The sequence below is a fragment of the Harpia harpyja genome, chromosome 9 (assembly GCF_026419915.1).
Source record: "Harpia harpyja isolate bHarHar1 chromosome 9, bHarHar1 primary haplotype, whole genome shotgun sequence".
Taxonomy (NCBI): Eukaryota; Metazoa; Chordata; class Aves; order Accipitriformes; family Accipitridae; genus Harpia; species Harpia harpyja.
In genome coordinates, this window is record NC_068948.1 from 41036428 (window position 1) to 41057365 (window position 20938).

Below are 20938 nucleotides of genomic sequence, written 5' to 3' on the forward strand. Positions count from 1 at the left end.
AACTTTAATTGCACTCTAGCAAATTCTACACAACCTATGCTAGAACACACAGAAATTGCTACGTGGGTTGAGATCTGCGACCGGGAGTGACTTTCTGAAGTCCAGCATTAGCAGAGCTCCATTTATTATTCCTAATATTATTATTCGCCTGCTGATAGTCACTTCTAGCCACAGATATTTCTAACAATACTACTACAAGCATTTGTTAGGAAGTTTGCACCTAATAGCGTTCATTTATCCTGTACTCATTCAAGAGAGTAACTTCAGATACCATCTCCATTTATGCTAGCTCTTAATTGATCTTCTCATCATAATGCTGCTTGAGACACTCATTTGGGTTTTCATTTCACATGGTACATTTATTTTGAGGTGCAGGAAAGGAAGGGAAAATACATGCACGTAAGCATTAACTTGAATTAGCAAAATATTAGAACTCCTCACCACCTCCCCTGAGAAGAAGCCTTCACATCTCATCACTCCACTCGCTCCCTGTTACAGGAAAGGTGTGAGGAAGTATACCACATTTGTAGTGTCAATCAGCTCCTTTTCCTATGGAACCTGAATAGGTACAACTAGCTGCAGGCACAGAGCACAAAAAGCACTCCATGTCCCGGTTGCTTGTATAATAAAACTGAATTAAATCAGTAATTAAAGCAGTCCTTGCACACCACTCCCTGGTGAACCTCAAAATGTTTTTAGAAAGCCAGTAGCACCTCCCCATTTTACTAATGAAAAAAGGGGCTCAGAGCCCACCTTGCTGTGAGCCACCCACCACACAGGCAACAGGCAGCGGCACAAGACCCATTTTGACACCTGTGGCAAAAGCCCGAGCCATTTTTGAACGGAACAGGCAGGCTGCAGCCCTGGGAAAGGGACAGGCCCTTCACTACACCACGCACAAAGACCCCACCTCACAGGCAGAGCCAAAGCACGCTGCCCTCGCTGCCCTCTCTCCTGCCCCCGCCTCCCTGAGCTGTAAGCACAGCAGCGCATCGCCCTGCCACCACCTCAGCCCCTTTCTCTGGCAGGGACCTCCTTAGCCAGCCTGGCTTTGGGCTGGCTGCCCCCCTAAGCGGCTCCAGCTGCCCTGGGCCAAGAGCGCACGCTGGGAGGTCCCTCAGCAAAGCAGAAACTCACCCTGGGAGATTTACGTGCTGGCTCAAAGGTACTCAAAAGGGCACGCTACCAAGGGGAAGACATGGGCGCAGCCACATCATCGGCCCTGCAGGGCAGGCGCCCACCCATCTCCTCACACACAGACTACCCTGCTCCCTGCAAGGCTCAGCCTGCCACCACAGCCCAGCTCCCAGGTAAACCCAGGAGCGAGGCCACGGCAACTACAGCCCAGGGCCCTTCCCTCTTGGAGGCCCGGTCCCTCGTGTGAACAACCACCGGCTCATGGAGGCTGGGCGCTCCTCACGACACCCTCACCCCTCAGGGCCGGGCCCCCTCACGACACAGCCCTGCCTCAGGGCTGAACCCGCCTCAGGGCTGAACCCGCCTCAGACACCTCCGCACCTCAGCGCTGAGGACCCTCGGGGGGCAGCTTCTCCTCAGAGCTGGACCCTGCTTCAGCGCGGTCTCGCCTCAGGGCTGCGCTTTCCTCAGCGTGGAGCCCCTCAGGGCGCGGCTTCTCCTCAGCCTTGAGCTCCCCTCAGGGCACAGGCCCCCTCAGGTGCTGCCCGTCACCTCATCAGCCGCAGCTGACTGTGAGGGCCCCTTTCCCCCTCCCACTGCCCCAGGTCCCGGCAGCCCCTGCCCGGAGCAGGAATGGACTGGACATCCAGTGAAAAAAAAAAAATCCCCTGAAGATGGGACTAAGTTTTCAAGAGCACATTCTAGAATGTATAAAGGGAAGGAAGAGCCCAAAGACGTGTGTCCCAGCTCAGGGTAGGGCTCCTTTGCAAGCAGCATAGGGGGAGCTTTGCCTTGGTCTGACGTTTCAGCTTCTCAGTCCATGAGTTGTGCACAAAACATTTATGAATAAAAAATGTCATTTAAAATGGACAAGAAGCCGAAAAAGAAATCTGATTTCTCCATTAGAAAGAGGTCACGATATAATGAACGCTACACCAATGTGGAGAACGATGCAGTGTATAAACTAAAACTCAGTGCATGGCAAAAGATTTGCAACAGACACAAAGTCTAAGGTCTTTTATTACGTTTCATAGATTAAATATATCTTCAGTAGAGTCTCTTTTTTAAAACACACAAAAGGAAAAAATACATTCTTCATGTACATAGGAAATACTGACCACGTAGCAGGGACCATGTACAGTGCAAAGTATGAACACAGCTACACAGACATCACCACCTTGGATGATTATCAGGCTTTTTCTACAGTAAAATTAGAACAAGTTAACATTTTTGCTTCCACAGAGAAATCCATACCCTTCCCTTCCATGGCATTTTGTGGGATTGTGCAGGAAAGGGATTTTTTTACTTTTTAAACATATTATAAAATCCTTGCCTTGCATGAAAAATTACCAAACTCCACAAGCTTTACCTCTTTCACACACATTCATAATTGTAGTACAATTTTTACTGTGATTGCAGCCCAACTCCAAAAATCCACGGAAAAGCAGAAATATATATAACCTGGTCAAGAGAAAGGAATGAATCAGACTGATTGTTGCAATGTCCAGGAAACATGTACCCACATGTACACACACATACACAAAAGATGGAAGATAGCGAGGTGCGATTGAGCATCTCCTATTTATTACAAGTTTGGAGTGAGGGCATGGGGTTGCACGTTTCACTTCGGCAGTGAATCTCTTCTAGTGTCTCTCAGTATGGGATGTCATTCTGGTAGTACTGGATCATGTCATATGTCCTACTCCTACAGAAGAAAAGCAAAGCCAGAGGTAAGTTTAAAAAAACACTGCACTCATTGTCACAGAAACAAACATCAAGATCCCACAGAAACAAAACATGGGTGAAGCAAATCAGCTGCTAATCAAAACTAGCCCTAAATGCTTTGAAGGCATTGTGAAGGCCCAGTTACTGTTATGAACAGCACAAAACATCCTGCTCTTGTTTAAACTAGGTAAAAAAAGTACTTCCATGCTTCTCAGTGTGGCAACACCAACAGCAGCTTGGATCCTGTGTTTGGATAAGCCAGAAGCACCTCACATTGCATTGGCAGTATGTTTTAGGAGAAGCAAATGCACAACGAACAAAGCAAGATCATCAGGGCTGCATGGAGACATGATTATGTGGAAATAAAAGTAATCTTAATTAAGGAGAATGCTAATAATGAAAATAAAAGTGCAGGGGAAATAACAACGTTAATAGCAGCATCTCTGATGAGTGACTGATCAAACAAATCTAAGCCTTGTTACAGATAACTCAATTATCCATGGGCAGAGCTTATTCAGGTCACAGACTAACCACGCCACAGGTACAGAAGCTTAAGCTTGCCAGAACTAAGCTGGCTCTGGGCATTCACACAGCAGTGTGACTGCCTTCATAACCCCCAATATAAATCTAAGATTCTGAGCAGATGCACCAGCAGGCACTAGAAAATCCAATTCAGTTCTAGCAGGACTACATCTGAGCCAGTGAACCTTACCGGTCTTAAGCTGACTCCATATGGAACTACACAAGAGTTTGTATTAGACTTTCCAATATATCCCACAAAGTCTTTATTATCTGGGATAATAATAAAACATGCACTTAAGATGTTTAAGTATTAAATTCATTTGACTTAAAGTATTAAATGTAATAAAATTATGTTTTTACATGTCATTTCCTTTCAAAAGTTTTGCACAAGATACCAAACTATTTGTATACTTGAACAGAAAAAACCTACAGTTGATTGGCTAGCTGGTGATTAAGTTGACTTTTAAATTGCTAATTATCTGATAGAACTGATTATTCCATTCAGTGTACTGAATAGTAGATGACAAATAAACATGGCCCAGCTACAAAGACATTCAAAAACCACACTGCCAGTGTTCTCTACTTGAGGCATTTTCCCTAGCCAGTATTATACAATAACTAACATATGGTCTAGCAAAATGATTAATGTGTTAATGTAGTATCAAGTCATGAAGAAAAAATTAGTAGAAAGATTAGAACGCATTTCTAGAGAAGAGTCAAATACACTTTTGCACAGAATAGCAGCTTTGAATTTCAGGAGGATATTCAGGCAACTTGATGCCTACAAGCAATCATAAAAAAGATTTTGAAAGTCACTGTAGTCCTGTTTCACTTCCATGCTTACTCAGACCAATGGACAATGCATATTGTTTTTTAAGAAACCTTCTCCTTACAAAAGGGAACAAGCTTCAAGATCAATCCCTCTTCATTCTGACCAGAAGGCATGCTATATTCCTGTTGCCATTCAACATCATTCTTTACTATTTATCCCTTTATTTGTAGAGGTGACCCTACCCTATATAAAAGGGGGTATCACAACTAGACATACAACCCTAATAATACAGTTGGCCATGCTCTAACATAGGAGCCAAAATGCTTAACTTTGGGGCCAAAGATTCACTCTGACAGAAAACCTTCTATTCTACAGACTAGCCAGCCTAGAGCCATTTGACCAGCCTGGGCTTAAGCCTTCCTTCCGAGTGTAAAAGGGAGGAGATGCAGCATATTCAGAAGCAAAGCTGCTATCCTGCATTATCTAAATATCAACAACTCGAAAATGCTTGGCATCTGACTGATAAAACTCTACTTTTTAGCTCTGCTCAAAGCTTGATGACCTTTCTTTAGCCATAGGGAGATGACATGCAGAGATGCCAAACCTGTTGCTGAGGAAACAATTCTGGATGATTTTGATGATGAAAGTTGCAGCCTCCCGTTCAGTCATGTTGGGGCTGAACCTGTGTCTATATGCAGAAAATCACAAAAAAGCAAGAGTAAAATTAGTGAGCAAGAGTAAAATTTCCTTTGAGCATGATACAAATGTGTCTTTGCACAAGCTTAGCCAGGTGGTGATTTCACTTGCTGCAAGTACCTACTTCTTGTGAGACTACCTTGTACAAAATATGTAATGTTTTAATAAGCACTTGCCGTTAGCGGAGACAGAGGCTGTGAACTTTTCATCAGTCTAGTGGTAATTCTAGGAACAGCAGATCCCTCTTCCTAGGCAGCTGCTGCTTTTAAAATATCTTTGTACCTAGTAGTGCCCTTGAGCTGCAGCCCATCATACTTTATGAATCTGCACTTATCTTTAGGAACTTGTAGGAAGTTATATGCAGGAAGTGCTGAGCTAACTCTGCTCACTCTGGAGGCATAAGCCTGAAGGCCTGTTTAAAGTGTCACATTAGAATTTGTATTTGCCTAAGCTGCGGGATGTTACAACATAGATCCATTCAGTACTGCATTATCTGTAGAACAAATTTTAAGATGCTGTTCTTCAGAGTCCAACACCATTTCAGAGGATGTCAGACCCTGCAACACATTACCTCTCAATTAAAGCAGATCTTTCCTTTACAGTCTTATTTTGCTAGTCCTACGAACTTCAAGATAATGCACATACTTGCACTTGAACTTAATTCTATGAAAAGACCTCTGCAATTCCTACTTTCTGAGATATTCTATAAACAAAAGTCACCATTTTTACAATGTTAAGACATTTAAGATATTTGAGTAGCATGACACCTATACTCACTGCATAAGTTGTGGCAACATACATTCTGTGAAGAACATATGAACATTTTCCAGTTCATACATATGCTGACTTACTTCAACAGCTTGATTGTCTGCCCTCGGAAACAGGGCAGCCCTGTATCCAACATTAATGTAACCAGTGAGACGACAGCATCCATGTAAGGCCTAGAGAAAAAGAGGACAAAAAGGTTACAGCACTCAAGCTTCTGCAGCCTTAGTAGGTAAAGCAGGCAAGCCGAGAAGTTCAACAAGCTGGATCACACCTTTTTCTGTAATTAAATTAACACATACAATCCTCTTATATTTGCTGGTGGACCTACACCATTGCTTGCAATCTGTCACTTTAAATTTCACTCCTTGATGTTGGACTACCAGATACTCAGAATGCTGCAAGATGAACAATCTCAAGGAGGATTACACAAAGCAATGCTTTAGTAAACAACATTTCTTTGGCATCAGAAAGGTGAATCAGTACAAAAGGCTGAAACCAGCAATACCACAGTAACAGATTATCTTCTAATTCCTAATTATGTAATTCTTTGCTACATCAGCCCAGCTTCTCTTCTCCTTCCTCTCCTCCTACTCAGAACATTTATTACCTACCAAGCTATTACTCTACTACTTGGGTGACATTTTTGCCTTGACACAAAACTTTCTCCAGACTGCTCCCCCTCAAGGAACCAAATTGATCTTGACTGCAAGACAGCCCCTTCTGGGGCTACTAGCTGAAGAAACTTTGATTCTGTAAGGTACTATCAATAATACTTCATACTCGTGATAGAATGAGCTTTTATCTAGACTCTAATGTACTGTCCTCCTCCCACCCACATGCAACATCATCTTCATAGATTTATTAGTGCTCCTGCATGTTAAAACAAACCCTGTTTGCTTGGTATGGAGCAAGTTAACATTGCAAATCTTTACTGTGACTGGCTGGCAGTCACACCTGAAGAGCTGAGCCACCAAAACCCCTGCATATTTTACAACAGAAAATGGTAGCACTTTTTCACATCTCCTACCTAATTAACTCTAGCTGAAATGGTCATTAATGTGATTGTCCTATTTGGGAAAACAAAGAAAGATTTTGATTCTCCTGTAGTTTCTTACTGCGAAGTTTTAACAGCATACTAAATCGTGTGAGGAAATGTGTGTAACATCTCATTTATAAATTGAATATAAGATATAAAATTTTCAAATATAACATAAGAACAGAAAAAACCCAGAAAATTAGGCTGTAAAATTGCAGGACTATTAAATTGTTTCAAAGTTTGCAAGATGTACTAGGACAGTCTGACAGGCTCAGACCCCCTACAGACAAATATTTATTATTATTTATCTTCTCATCTGGTTTTAGACAGGCAAGCACTTCCACTTTTGACCAGTTAAGAACACCTTACCTGACTGCCAGATAGCCTCTGACACACATCTCCATAAACCATTTGAATGGAGTTGCCTCCATTTTTCCTCCCATTATCATCACCATCTCATCAGTCAGCTTAATGTCAGGCTCCCAGCCCAGATTTCCACCAGGTGAGCTTTCAAACATGAATCCAAAATCTGTGCACAAAAGATAACCCGCCTCATAAACTTTGTTGGTTAATTGTGCAGTGTCAAAGCTGACAGAAGAAAGGAGAGGTGGACTTCACATATTAGTACCTACTTTTTCTACCAACATTTCAACTCCAACTGGAAAAAAGCTTTGGTGAAGTGTAAGAACACCAACAAAAGAATCATCACAATGACATTAAACTAGATGTAAGAATGATGACATCAAATAAACTCCTTGCTGAAACATCTGTGCAGTTCCAGAAAAGCAAAGCTAAAGCAGAAGTTACAGCCTCACACAATTATATAAATTTACTTGTCGGATTTAATTCATACCCATACAGTGATGAAAGGAACCCAAAGATACATTTATATATTTATACATATATATGCACACATATATGTATGTATGCATGCATAAGTACATACACATGCATAATCCATACATGTATGTGTATATACTTCCCTGAGGTTGGTAGAACTTTGCAAAGCTAAATTTACACAGAAGCAGCCAAAACAAATATGCATACAATACTGAACAGGCATGAAAAAATCCCATGTATATTTACAAACTGTGTAATCAGTATATAGGTTGATCTCAAAAGGGAAATGGCTTATTGTCTTCTATGAGCAATATTTTACAGCAGAAAGAAAAGGTAACTACTGAAATTCAAATGTGGACATGACTGACCAATATGAATGATGTGTCCCTTTTTGTCCAGCATGATGTTGCCATTATGCCTGTCTTTAATCTGGAGCAGAAACAGGAGAAGACTATATGCAGCCATACTGCGGATGAAATTATAGCGAGCCTGTACAAACAAGAAGTTAAAACAAATCAGAACATAGAAAATTTAATAACTCTCCATCCCAGGAGCAGATACAGCTGAACAAAGTATTTTTCTTTTTTCCATTCATGATTAGTTTGAAGCAATGTCCAATGATATTCTCCATACATCTACAGCTCAATAACTTCTTTAGCTAACTCACTCATAGTTAAAAATAGATTATCAGCATCAGAAACCAGATACAGCATTATGGTAGTCATTATCCAATTATTTGTCATTATTTCTTATAGCTAGAATATTTCTCAGTTGAGATTTTGCTGTGCTTGCCAACTGGTATTTTACCTTCTGGAATGCAAGGGTAGACTCATCTCCATATTGCCTTGTAAAGTAATCATACATCCCAAAGTCTGTCTGCCTGCCCAGCTGGTCACGGGATGTGCAGTCAGGAATGCATTCAATAACACCGCACTGAAGGGAAAGAAGAGAAACAGGTCTGTGAAGCACGCTCCCAACATATATTTTGTTCATGGCTCTTGGCAGTCATACAGGTCCCCTGGGAAACATGGGGAAGCCTATGGATCACTGAATACAGAATTTCTAGTTTACTCATAAAAAAAGTATATCCAGTTTTTTAGGATTTCCATGCAACATAAGACAAGCTCTGTGACTTTCCACTGACTTGCACAATGTAGTCCCAAAAATCAAACAACAAACATGAATAACCACAAGCAGCAAAATTTCAGAGCCAAAAGCTTTAGAAATGCAGGAAGCAGGAGAGGAAAGACTCTTTTTGTCGCTGGTACTCCAAATATTTGGCATAAGTGATGTGGGCAGTATTTCCTTCCAGTGTGGAATTTTTATGTGGGCTGGAAGAGAGACTTTTTAAATTAGGAGCTATTTTCTACAGCAGTACAGTTAATTGCCCACTTACCCCAGGAGCTGTGGCCACCACTCTGTATGGAAACACAAAAAGATCCAGGCCTACTAGCTGAAATATGTTCTTGAAGAGATCGATGATTTGTAAAGCTAACATGTCCTGTTATACAAGAAAAAAATTGCACAAGCATTACAGGGGTTATGGATCATAAGTTAGATTACAAAAATGCTCTGAAGAACTCTGAAGTGAACATTAAGTTACCCCAGCAGGTCTGCAGATGTGTGCTTGTGCATGCACTGTGGCTCTGGGGGAAATCAAAAAGGGAAAAGATAAATGCTGTTTAAGTGGGTAGCAAGCAACACTGAAGATTTAACTGCTGACCTAAGAACAACAAACTTTTCCATCACTCTTTGATAAGAGGGCTACTACTAACTCCAAGGGTAATAGCTAGCATTCCCTCTTAATCAAAACCAATCAAGCTTCAATGTACAAGATACCACCTTGGAAACTACTGCTATGTTACCAACAGTTCAATCGAAAAATAAACTCTGAAAAAGAACTTTAAGTCATGGTAAACTGTCTTGATATAATGGCCTTTGTTTCCAAACCAGAATTTCTCTAGTGGTACAACACAGCTCTCTCCCTCAGTCCCTAACTAGTGGAGATTCTCAAAATTCCAAAGAAGAATATTTCTATACTAGAATTATTTTCTTCTTACATATTATCACCTACAAATCTCCTATAACTGCAAAGCCCGATAGCTTTGTACCTGTCTGCAGTCATCGCCCACTTTAAAGATAGCTGCCTGCCAACAGATTTTCTTACTGTCCACCCCTTCTTCTGCGCTTTCATCTATGGAATCAGAACGACAACGCAGACCTGCAAGAAGATTACAAAGCAAAACCCAGACACAGACTTTAATTAGTAACTTTCTATCATGTCAAGCCCTCTGCACTCAAACCCGCATTTCACTGCAGGCAGGTGCACTACAGATATTTCTGCCTTGCAAGGTGAATACCGTAAGATAGTTCCCTTTGTCTACTGGAACTGGAACATATCAAAAGAGTGCTCATGGTTTACCTGATAAATGCCTGAATTGCATTGAGCTACAGCCTCTCTCAAAGAAATTATGAGAAAAAACTGCCAAAACCTGGAGTTTGCTACAGTCTAAAAAACCAGAGAAAGGCTATCAATTTATATGTCAGTCTAAAGTCACTGTTAAAATTTTTTCAAGATACCTATGTGGCTTGCTTCCTGGGACTTTAAAAAAATTGCAAAAAAATGGATGTAAGTTTGCAGAATTTTCTTCTCTCTTCCTTTCAGACAGTTTCATTTCTGAGCAGAACCATTGCAGATAAAGTTCAACATAGAAGTAATTTTACACAGCAGTATAGGTCACTAAAAGCAGGCAATTTTAAAGGACTTGCTGACTCATAATTAGTAGTGTCAGTGATTAAGATGCAGTTACTAACCTTCTTTTTCAAGCTCACTAACGCCACATCGTTTCACTTTAAATTTGGCCAGGTAGGGTGCTTTTGCTGCACTAAATTGTAATAAAAACAAAGATGATGATGAGTGAAAGTTAGCTAAACAAGAATTTCTAGAAAAATACCTAAATATAATGAATTAACTTAATGGGAGAACATAACAAGAGCATGGTACCTCTGCATAGGAGTTCCTGATTTGTAATCAATGTCCAGAACAATAGCTTCAGGATTGCTGGGCAAGTAACAGCCTGCAAAATGGAGCGGACAGCTGAGAACAAATCCACTGGCTAGTGCGACAATGCAACTTGGAGAATAACTGATGTTAGTGTCTATAACTTCAGCACATCTAAAACTGGAGATTATAGTCTGTGAGCCATGAAGGACGCAGTAAGTACCCTTTGCAGTAGTGAGTGATTGCCAGAAACTAATAGAATACAGTTTTGAACTAATACCGCAGAATCTGTACCACAGAAACGTACAGACAGGACTTCTCTTACAATAGTCCCTAATAAGATGTGGCAGCATGTCCCAGTGCGCTAGTGAGGGCCCTTAGCAACCAACACATGGTAGGAGAATTGAGACCTGTTAGACAGAAGTCAGGAAAAGCTTTCCAAACTCCATTTTAAAGAGAAGATTCAGATTGGGAAAACATATGTTCAAGATTTGAAAGGACCCTCAGACAATGACATTTCAAGGGAATGCCTGATGGGAGAAAAAGGAGAATCAAAGGAACTGGACACGCTTCATTCTTGAGATAACATAACTTCTCAAAAGCACCTCATATTTTTAGAAAAGAAGGTGGTCCAAAGAAAAAGAGCTTATTTATCTTCCCTCTTCAGACATACATTTCTACTTTTATCCATGATGTGCATTATCTGACTTGCTCTTGGGCAAGTTTTGATGCACCATATAGAAATTACTGGGTGGGTAAAAATATTTGAATTGTTTCAAGAGAGGAACAATCCAACTGTAACAGAAGAACAGCCACCAGCACCAAAACTGAGAGATGCCACTTGTGGAGACTCCAAGATTTGCCTGCAGAAAATACAGTATTCATGTTGAATGCAAAAAGCCCACTATATTAGGTGATTAAATCACGTCTTACCAGGCTGCACTTTAACCTCAGATAGAGCACTCAAACAAGCTTTTTTTCTTTCATCTCCCTTAGGGAATGGCCTAGAAAGATGAATGATATTTTATTTATCTGCATACTATATATTACTCTATGCACTAGCCTCAAATTTGTTTCAAACTTACACAAACTTCACTAAAAATGTTTCTTCCTGTAATGACAAAGATCACTTACTTCACCACTTCTAGAGAATTTAGAGGCTCAATACCTAACCAGAACATTTTCTATCTTAATGAAGGTTAAAGTCTTTGCTTTGTAGATTTAACATTGATTTGACATACAGGTTGTTGACAAACCCAAACAGCATAAGAGATGTGAATGAAATATATGAAGGCTCCTCCTTATACAGAAATTTGAGCAAAATTATACCTTTGTAAGCACTACAGTTGTTATACCAACATAATTTTCCCTTGTGGAACTTATTCTAGAATAAGAACATTGTTAACTGCAAAAGGACAAGCCAGCAAAATGCCTATGCAATTACATGCCTAATTTGTTCACATACTTAGCATGACTGCAGGTGTCAACTGGATAATTGGTAACATGGTTAACGATTAGTACGTACAATTACCTATTTTGCACAGGCACTTGTGTTAACCATCTACTGAAGTCAGTCACACAATTGCATGCTCACCTGGTGTAGCAGGATGCAACTGAAAGGTATTACTTATGCTCTAGTTTTAAGCAGTACAGCAGATTACTGAAGCAGCAACATAACACTTAAGACAATGAAATCATCACAGATGATATATTTATTCATTTATACCATCTACAAAACAAACAGCATCTCCTCTATGTTGTCTTTACACTGGAGATGCACAAAACCCAGATTCATTTTAAGGCTGGGGTGCAAAATGCAATGCTTGCAAAGCACAATTATTATCAGTTGCTTAATTATGACTTCATACTAACAAACAGTGGATTGATTTCATCCTAAAGATATTCAGATCCTAACCCTGCCTTTTAACTCATCCTACTGGGCGAAAACATCTTAGCATACATGTAGAAGGCACCTAATATTCGACTGTTTCTGTGATTTAAGTGTCCTTTAGCCTGATGCCCTTATACTGGTAGTTTGCAAAGCTTCGTTTTAGAGGAGGTATGTGCCAGGACTACATTTTATACGACTTTCAAATACTTTCTTTCATATATCAGAGAATATTTTAAAAATATGCAATGAAACCACACTTACAGACTTAGAGCTTGTGCGCTGAGCTGCTGCCATCCACTGGCAAGCTTTATAAAAGTTAAATTACGTATCCTACTGCAGTCTTTACAGTCAACAGTGAGAATCTCTCTATGAGCAGAACTTCCAGTTTTAAGAGATCAACAATCCAATGTTTATGACATCAAATCTTTCTCCATAACCACAATTTAGAAATGAAGGACAAAGACTTATATATGGAAAAAGAACAATCATCTTTGTATTACACTCCACAATGAAATCTCTTCCAGAAGAAGAAAAGAAAATTTAATGGAGTTTTAGCAGAAGGCAAACCATTTACCTATCCTTGAGGTTTTTAGGGTTTGTGGTGTTTTTTTTGTTTTGTTTGTTTTTAAACTCCACACGAAATGCTGATAACAAGTTATAATATGCAAAAAAATGACAGTCAATCTGGTAGACCTAAACAGAGAAGTGCTGTTTTTCCTGCCTGAATCATGTTCTGCTTACTGCTCAGGAAAACACTGGCAGCGTATCCAAAAAGCCAAATTAATGATGCAGGTGACAACTAGACTGAGGGGATTTCAACTAGGACAAGCGCACCAATTGCTTTACCAATTCCATTCCTGTATCAGGGCACTTTTCTATGGAACCTCATTCCACTATTACCAACCACAATGTATTTGATAAAATCAGATTAAAAACTAAACTTCAAGTTTAGAATCATCTGCTTCCAAAGTAAAAAGTTATAGCTGTTTCAGACGGACTGCTAGCTCAAAGCACAAGCACTGAGATCAGGGCAGATATGAATTATCCCTAAAAGTCAAACTAAAATGAGCCTTTGCATCCTACTACAACTCTTAAGTTACATTTAAGAAAAAAATTCATTTCTTATATAAATAATTAATTCTTTTTTCCTGAAAACACTATCTCAATACCCCTAAAAGTGACTCAGCCTCTTAATCAGGACACTGCTAATTAACAGAACAGCAAGCCCCCAAAAAGCACAATTCTGAAGTACGGCACTTACTTGATAATGGCTGAAACGTTGGTGATTTTATTAAAGAAATCAAATTCCCGTTGGTAGAACTCCTTGGCTGGACCAGATAATGAGCCAGTTATCTCCTCTACAAGCTGCTCCAGAAGTTCCCCAATGTCAGCTGCACGTGAAAAAGGAAGTATTTGTGTCAGCAGCTTACTTCAGAAAGCCAAATGATAAGGGTGATAGAAACAGCCACCTTCAGATAGTATTCAAAACAAGGTACTCATGCTAACATTGCCGCATCTCTTTTGATGCATTCTGTCAGGTAGAACACTTCTACAGAATGGGCCCTACCTCTACAAATGAAAGAGAAGTTCCTAGCTAAAAGGATTCCCCCTGCCAAGAGAGAAGCAGGAAAGAGATTCAGTCTGAACTGAGACAAGGAAAGGAGTCAAGCTAGATTATATTTTAAAGCACTCACGATCTTTTTGGTGTCCTTCCTCATCCAGGTAGATATTAGTTTTCATGTTCCAGATGAATTGGTGAGCCAAGAGCTGGGATTTGGCAGCTGCCCACAGGATGTATTCTCTAACGTAACCCATCTGCAACCATATCCAGTCCAGTAAGGATCAAAGATCATTACAACTCTAGCAGACTTGATACTACTGCTTCTAACAGCTATTCTTCAAACTCAAAAATATTTAATGGATGGAAAGAAGACCTCTGCAATCTCATTCACATCACTAAAAAGACCTTTGAAGAATGACAGTGTATTTTAACAGGAAGTGAACTGACTAAACTGTTTTCAGCTTTATTACTGACCTATTCCGTTATTCTAATCAACCTTCTTCCCAATTCTGTGCCATTTTCTATCTGTTTTATTTGGATTTCAAATCTCTTTGAACTTACGGCATCTCCCAGTATGTGTACAAGGCACAGGGCAATAGAGACATTGGTCTTGCTTGGCATCACTAAATACTCCTGTAATACCAGAAATCTAGACCAGAAATCAGTGTCATATGGACTGCACATTTTGGTGGCAAGAACTGCACATGCTGTCACAGTTCCACAGAAATTCTAGAAAGTAAGAACAAACCTACAAAAGAAGTTGAAGTGTACAAGGGAATCCTACTCATTCCAGAAGCTGCATTCCCTTTCCTCTACTTGCAGCTATTCTGTAGTCTGTAGATATTTCTACGTTTGACTGATATTAACAGACAAGATGTCTGATGTTCATGTTCTGCATGGCAGAGGATACTTAAATCTATGCAAAGTTCTCAAAGAATAAATAAATACAGTCACCTACACTACTGGCTGGGGATGTCTTCACCTGAAAATAATACACTGACCAGAGTTCACATACCTTGTGGGCAGGTAACAATGACCTCACATTAATGAACTCTGAACTTGGTCGTCAAGCTTTACTTCCGGCTTCTGCAAGATGAAGCTAAAATGCGATTTCATATACATGATGGAGCACAAGACATCCCTAGATGTCTTCTCTGATTAACTCCACAGCAAAATGATTAAGGATAGTGATTTAATTTCATTACTCTTGTCTCATGCAGACCTTCAAAAGCTTTATTCAGACAGAGTCCTCATCTGGGGTTTCCCATAATAAAATCTCTTTCCTGACAGATGAGCTACACAGCCTCTGGTTTCACAAGTTTACCTGTTCATAAAAGAGGTGAATCTAAAGCCAGCCAGCCTCTAGAGACAATAATTTTTCTTCTATGTATTAGAGATATAGGACAGTAACAAGCAACATTAGTTTAAGCTTAAATTTTGTCTGATTTACAATTTTAAGTCTAAAAGCTGCTTTAAAAATCTGTTTTGTTCATATGCAGCTGTTTCATATCCTCACCTTGTCATACCGAAGTGCCTGCACAATCTGTGGAATGTAGAATAAAATGGCATCCTGAAAGAGAAAAGACGGCAGGTTTTTTATTGTTATTGTTTTAGTAGTTGGAAGGGAAGACAGGTCACATGCACAAAGAAAAGCTCTCTTTAGTTAGGTGATGAGCAAAATACCACTGCCTCTGTATTTTAAACTATATATATGCCACCTCCTCAAATCAAAGTATTTTTCTATCCGCTTACTCCCTTCAGAAGTATCATTAATAATCATGTATTTTACAATCCTAATACAAGTCCGACAAGTGTTAAAAATCCAGCCTTCTGCTGCTTTAGAAGAAACACCTTTCCACTGAGAAAAGATTTGAAAGGAACAATTTGAGTGTGAGAAGAGCAGCCTGAAGAATTCAGCTTAGTGTGATTTATGACAAAAACGTTGCAAGTACATGAGCCAGTATTATGTGGGACAATCAACTTTAAATTTTCACCCCAATAGATTCACATTCTGCAATGTGGTGTGCCCATTTAGCATACACGTCTCTCCACAGTACTAAAATAAAGCCTGTGGCCACAATGACTAAGGCCATAACTTTACTGGGGGAGTTAAGGCTCTCTTGAAACTCATCTTACCGGAGGAAAAGATCGCAGGACTTTAACCCCATACTGAGCTGTTAGAGGATGAGGTGGATACATGCTTGAAAAATAGGAAAGGCCAGTTGGTGGATCTGTTGGTGCCCAGCACAGAACGTGGCTGAGCTCAGGTGCATCAGCATCAATTGTATGCCAGGTAACCAGGTACTGAAAAAGCAGGTCAGACACATTAGGAGTTTATAGCACCCAATAATGTCTGGGTAATACATATCAGACAGTAATGCTATAATCTAGCTTCCTATAGCAGGGGAAGTAAAACATGCTACATTTTATTTTACAAAACCACAGCTATTTTATCTAAAGAATTTTTTTTCCATGGAAATCTAACTATTGGAATCGCCTCACCTCCCAGATCACCAGATGAAGTTAGTGAAGTCAAGTTACTAAAAGCACAATACAGGAGTTCTAGCATAGGGAGAAAGAAGAAAGGATGAGCCCTTTTGAGTCAAAGAAGGTTCAGTTTTCCTGTCACCTATTTTACAGGTGATGCACAGAATGCAGCTCTGACAAGACTGTCCCTCACATTACTAGAGTGCTTCACTGCAGATCAGCCTGAGTCTCCTCCATTTTAAGAGGCTTGGCCTCTTGACACACAGAACAGGTTAAGCTTGAAATAATTTCAGCAGCACTCACCAGTGGTCTTTTTTACATATTAAGCAAAAGGAACAGAAATGGTAGCTGTGCTGCAAGTGATGAGTTTTGAGACATTTTGTGTATGGCGAGAATATACCCAAGAGCAAGATGTACCATTAGCTAACTAGCCACCTACTCATGACTGTGATTCTTGCCTCAGCATCCTATTTCCACAGCTGTTCTGTCATTCTCTCCTACAGAGCTATGGTTAGCACTAGAACATACACTGTGTTAAATAAAGACTGTATTTTCCAATATATCTGGATGAACAGGCATACTGGGGCCCTGTAACGGTATAAATATTCACAAGCACCTTTATTGCTTCAGGAACATCACTAACAGCTCCTGGGTCCAACCGAACCAGACGGGTCACTTCTGTTCCAATAGCTTCAGTGTTCTTAAATCTAAGTATAACCAGGAATTCAATAACATTGTTAGAAAATTCTGACAGCCTTTTCTATTTAAGTGAAGACGAGGACAGCAAAAGGCAGAAAAATATATGCTTAATAAACAAATAGTCCAACCATGAAATAATGCACACTGAGGGACCAATATGCTGTCAAAAGAAGATTCAGGAACAACTGGTCCTCATCCAATGCTTTTGTATAAACCACTAGTATGTTAGCCCACTATCGGATTCTTGGCTGAAATATACTGTTTGGGATTCTACAGAAACCAGTGTGCAGAACTCTACTTGGCAAAAACTATCACTGTTGTAAGGGGGAAAGAATTTCCTCTCCCTTCCGGAGCCAACTACGCTAATTCTCCTGTAATTCGTATTAAAGTGCAAGCCAATATATAGAATCATAGAATCTAGCTAGAACACTTCATTCAAAGATACTTTTAGCACTGTTTAAATGCTATGCCTGCTAAAGGGTTAAATGCTATTAAAAACCAAACATGTTTTTTTCTGAACAAAACATATCTAAGCGTTAGCGAAGAATGGGTGGCAGGAAAGGAAGCTGGACTCCACTAGAGCCTGAGCCAAATGAGTCTATTAAGTAATCTAGTTCTTTTCATTTCAAAGGTCTCAACCAGCTGTGAAAGTATGCAAGGGGTCTGTAAACAGGAACAAGTGCCATCAGTACTTACAGTGTAAGTACTTGCTCAACTTCTAAGGCAGCAGGAATTACATCAGTTCTTTTTTTTGAAGTATCTCACCTGGTGGGCAGCTGTACAGCAAGATGAGGAGAAATGCTCCAAGCCAGATTTACATTATCCTTCCATTGCTTCTCACTAAGACTGATATACTTAGACCTCCAGTTTGCTACACTGCTCTCTCCGGTTTGATCCAACTCTAGCTCAGGGGAAGACAGTGGGTTGTACCATGTGATTAAGCGTTCAATCTCAGTAGCCTGAGGGAAACAGAAAAAAAATAACGTGCTTTCTGGAAGAAGAATCACTCCCAACTTCATACTTTAGTGTATGTATCCTGCAACAACAACAGGGTCTTAGAAATTCATGCAGTTTCTCCATTCTTCTGATGACCCACCAGCAATGAGAGCAGTAATGTTCTTCGTTTCATGTAGTACTTGTGTAGCTGCGTACCTCTGTTAGTCTTCTTAGACATTCCTTGAGAAAAGGATAAAAAATTTTCAGTGGCTTTTGTCCAGTATGTTAAATGGTGCTTTCAAACTGTCTACATCTGGCAACATTAACACTTAAGAACTGAATAACCATAGGACACTTGTAAACTTAGATCAGAGTGACTTCAGAAAGTAAGCATTGCAGCTACTCATTGTACAGCTGTTCTCTGAACACAGGAAGTACAACAGGCTACAGGGATATCAATTTAGCCAGTATTGCATTCACTTTAGAAACATGACAGCCTACTAAAAAGAAAGAGCACATAGTTTACAACTGTACAAAAACACAGCCCACAATCTAATGTCACTCTGCTGCCCCCCAAAAGCACTAGGGGCATGTTTGCACAAACAAAGCAATTTCCTTACAGGATTTCAATAAATCTTGACCTCCAGACTTATTTCTTCTGTGCTACAGAACTGAACATTCTATCAAAAAACCCAAGTAATTTCAAAACTTTGCTGCTTGCTACCAGTGAGACTTTTTCCGCCCCCTCTCCAAAGTTTGGTACTGGTAATTAAATACCCTGCCAGAAGAACAAGAGCCCAATATGAAAGGTAAATATTGACTTTAAGCAATATCTGCATATAAAATATGCTGTCAAGATGGCTGCAATGAGCTGGTTGCAATCAAAAAGATACCTGATTTTTTAGATATGGTTGACATGCCACTGGATAAAGGGTAAGTATTTATCCATCCTTGTGTAGCCTGTTGCCGAGATCCAACATTGATATCCAGGTTGCTCCTGGTGTCTTGATTATCTAACAACGAGAGCACAGGTCTGACATAGAATCCAATCAAAGAAACGACAGGCTTTTGAAATGGCATATAAAGGGCATATAAAGGAACTCACCGGGCGGCACGAGTTGGCTGGCTGTAAGATACTTCTTGTCTGAGAACATCGCTGTCCAAAACTTGATCAATATGCTGATATCCTCACGAAGTCTCTTTTCACCTTGTGTAGGGAACTTTGAGGGACAGCTTAAAGAAATCACAGAAATAATGTGAAGTTGAATGTATTAGAAAAAAACAAAACCCCCACAAATCTAATCAAGTCATATTTCTTATTCTGACCAGAATCTACAAGGATGAGACTACACATCACTACATTGTATCCTCATTGCTTTATTTTGCCTGACTGAAGAGTACAAACTTCCTATTATAACTGAAAATTAAGCAGCAGTCTGTCGGCATCTTGGATTCATCTGAAATTTAATTTTATGACTGACTGACCTCCTCACATTCAGACACTTCTATCAATTATATTGTTTCCTGTTGTACCCATGTCAAACATTGAAATCATCAGATTCAGTATGGGTATATTTTCAAAACAGTGAAACTATATTTCAGCCACAAACTCTGTAACAGCAATTCTTTATATTTTATAAATCTAGGTACAGTTTTGAGCATTGAATAAACTCCAAAATAAGGAAAGAAAGAACAGAAACATTCCTAAAGGTACTACTTTATAAACCACACATAAAAACTGGAACTCACATCTAAACCTCTTTGAGGTGGTTTATGAACTACAGAAAAGCACAAGGAAAAGAAAAGTTTCTGCTAAAATGGGTGAAAAAGGAAAGGAAGAAGTTAAATCACTAGAAGAGAAAGACAGCTGCTGCTTTGAAGTATCATTCATGGAAGGTTCAGGAAATCACACAGACACTTTCAGTGAGTAGTTGCAAATAAAAAAGTACCTGAAATAATCAAAGGCAGTTGAATAAATCTTTTCTCTCAAAACGTTTCGAATAGTTGCATTTGGAACCACATCAGCATGCAGCAAAGACAACCCCAGAGTCAGTAACCTAATAAGCAAAATAGTTGGAGAATGAAAATTTTGTCATTCCCAAAATGGTGACCAATGCAACACCATACAAGCCACAGCTACAGCTGTAACTCCATTCAATTCATTGAAAAGTGACTGTTTCAGAGCTCTTGGCAAACTGTTCTCATTATCATTAGTCTGGTCCTAAAGCTTTGACTACTGAACCATAGAAAGTTGAATCCTTCGAGTCACAAAAGTGAAAACAATTGGTGGAGCAAAATTATCCCCAAGTGATACATTGACTGGATCCATGATGCTGGCAATTCACTATATGAAATTATCCCATTAAGTTTTCTGAAGCACCAAAAATTACTTTCAAGCTAAAGTTAGCTACTTCTACTTTGAAAACAGAACTTAGACTCTACATCATTCCAGGCTTTTAGAGGAATTTTCACCACTTGAAGCCAAGGACAAGTTATACATTCAGTGTTTACGTTTTTTTCTCCCACCCCTCTATAACCTTATTTCTTCCACCAAAGAAAAAAAAAAAACCTACTCACTTAAATCGGGGTCCAATTGCTGCCACATGCCGATTCAAACTGCCTTTTGCCCCTCCGATGTTCAATGAAAGAGACCGCTGGAGCAGGCTGGAGAAAATCTCTATTTGGTCAGAACTGCAGTATTTGGCTATTTCAAACCTCTGCACCAAAAACTGAGAAAGAGAGAAAGACATGCCATACTTCCTTTGCCCTTTTTTATCTCACCCCACCCCCAGTCTTTTCTGTTTCAAACATCTTTCTCCCCCTCAATTATTATGCTCATCCTAAAAGAGTGTGTCTCCTGGCTTTGA

At 39.8% G+C, this 20938-nt stretch overlaps 1 protein-coding gene across 3 annotated transcripts in view; it reads right to left on the bottom strand.

Moving 5' to 3' along the window:
• Nucleotides 1-2139: 2139 nt before the first annotated feature.
• Nucleotides 2140-20938, bottom strand: part of PI4KA (phosphatidylinositol 4-kinase alpha) — a 65003-nt gene continuing 46204 nt past the window's right edge. For all 3 annotated transcript variants that reach the window (XM_052795526.1, XM_052795528.1, XM_052795527.1), the window contains exons 34-55: nucleotides 20649-20800; nucleotides 20021-20128; nucleotides 19177-19304; nucleotides 18965-19084; nucleotides 18232-18311; nucleotides 17901-18094; nucleotides 17053-17143; nucleotides 16086-16253; nucleotides 15466-15519; nucleotides 14083-14203; nucleotides 13650-13779; nucleotides 11431-11501; nucleotides 10501-10573; nucleotides 10311-10381; nucleotides 9608-9717; nucleotides 8893-8997; nucleotides 8304-8429; nucleotides 7865-7985; nucleotides 7026-7185; nucleotides 5704-5793; nucleotides 4761-4844; nucleotides 2140-2842 (exon numbers count right to left, since the gene is read on the bottom strand). In XM_052795526.1, coding sequence (XP_052651486.1) covers nucleotides 2791-2842; nucleotides 4761-4844; nucleotides 5704-5793; nucleotides 7026-7185; nucleotides 7865-7985; nucleotides 8304-8429; nucleotides 8893-8997; nucleotides 9608-9717; nucleotides 10311-10381; nucleotides 10501-10573; nucleotides 11431-11501; nucleotides 13650-13779; nucleotides 14083-14203; nucleotides 15466-15519; nucleotides 16086-16253; nucleotides 17053-17143; nucleotides 17901-18094; nucleotides 18232-18311; nucleotides 18965-19084; nucleotides 19177-19304; nucleotides 20021-20128; nucleotides 20649-20800 — 2409 coding nt within the window. In that variant the 3' untranslated portion in view covers nucleotides 2140-2790. The remainder of the gene's footprint in view (nucleotides 2843-4760; nucleotides 4845-5703; nucleotides 5794-7025; nucleotides 7186-7864; nucleotides 7986-8303; nucleotides 8430-8892; nucleotides 8998-9607; nucleotides 9718-10310; nucleotides 10382-10500; nucleotides 10574-11430; nucleotides 11502-13649; nucleotides 13780-14082; nucleotides 14204-15465; nucleotides 15520-16085; nucleotides 16254-17052; nucleotides 17144-17900; nucleotides 18095-18231; nucleotides 18312-18964; nucleotides 19085-19176; nucleotides 19305-20020; nucleotides 20129-20648; nucleotides 20801-20938) is intronic.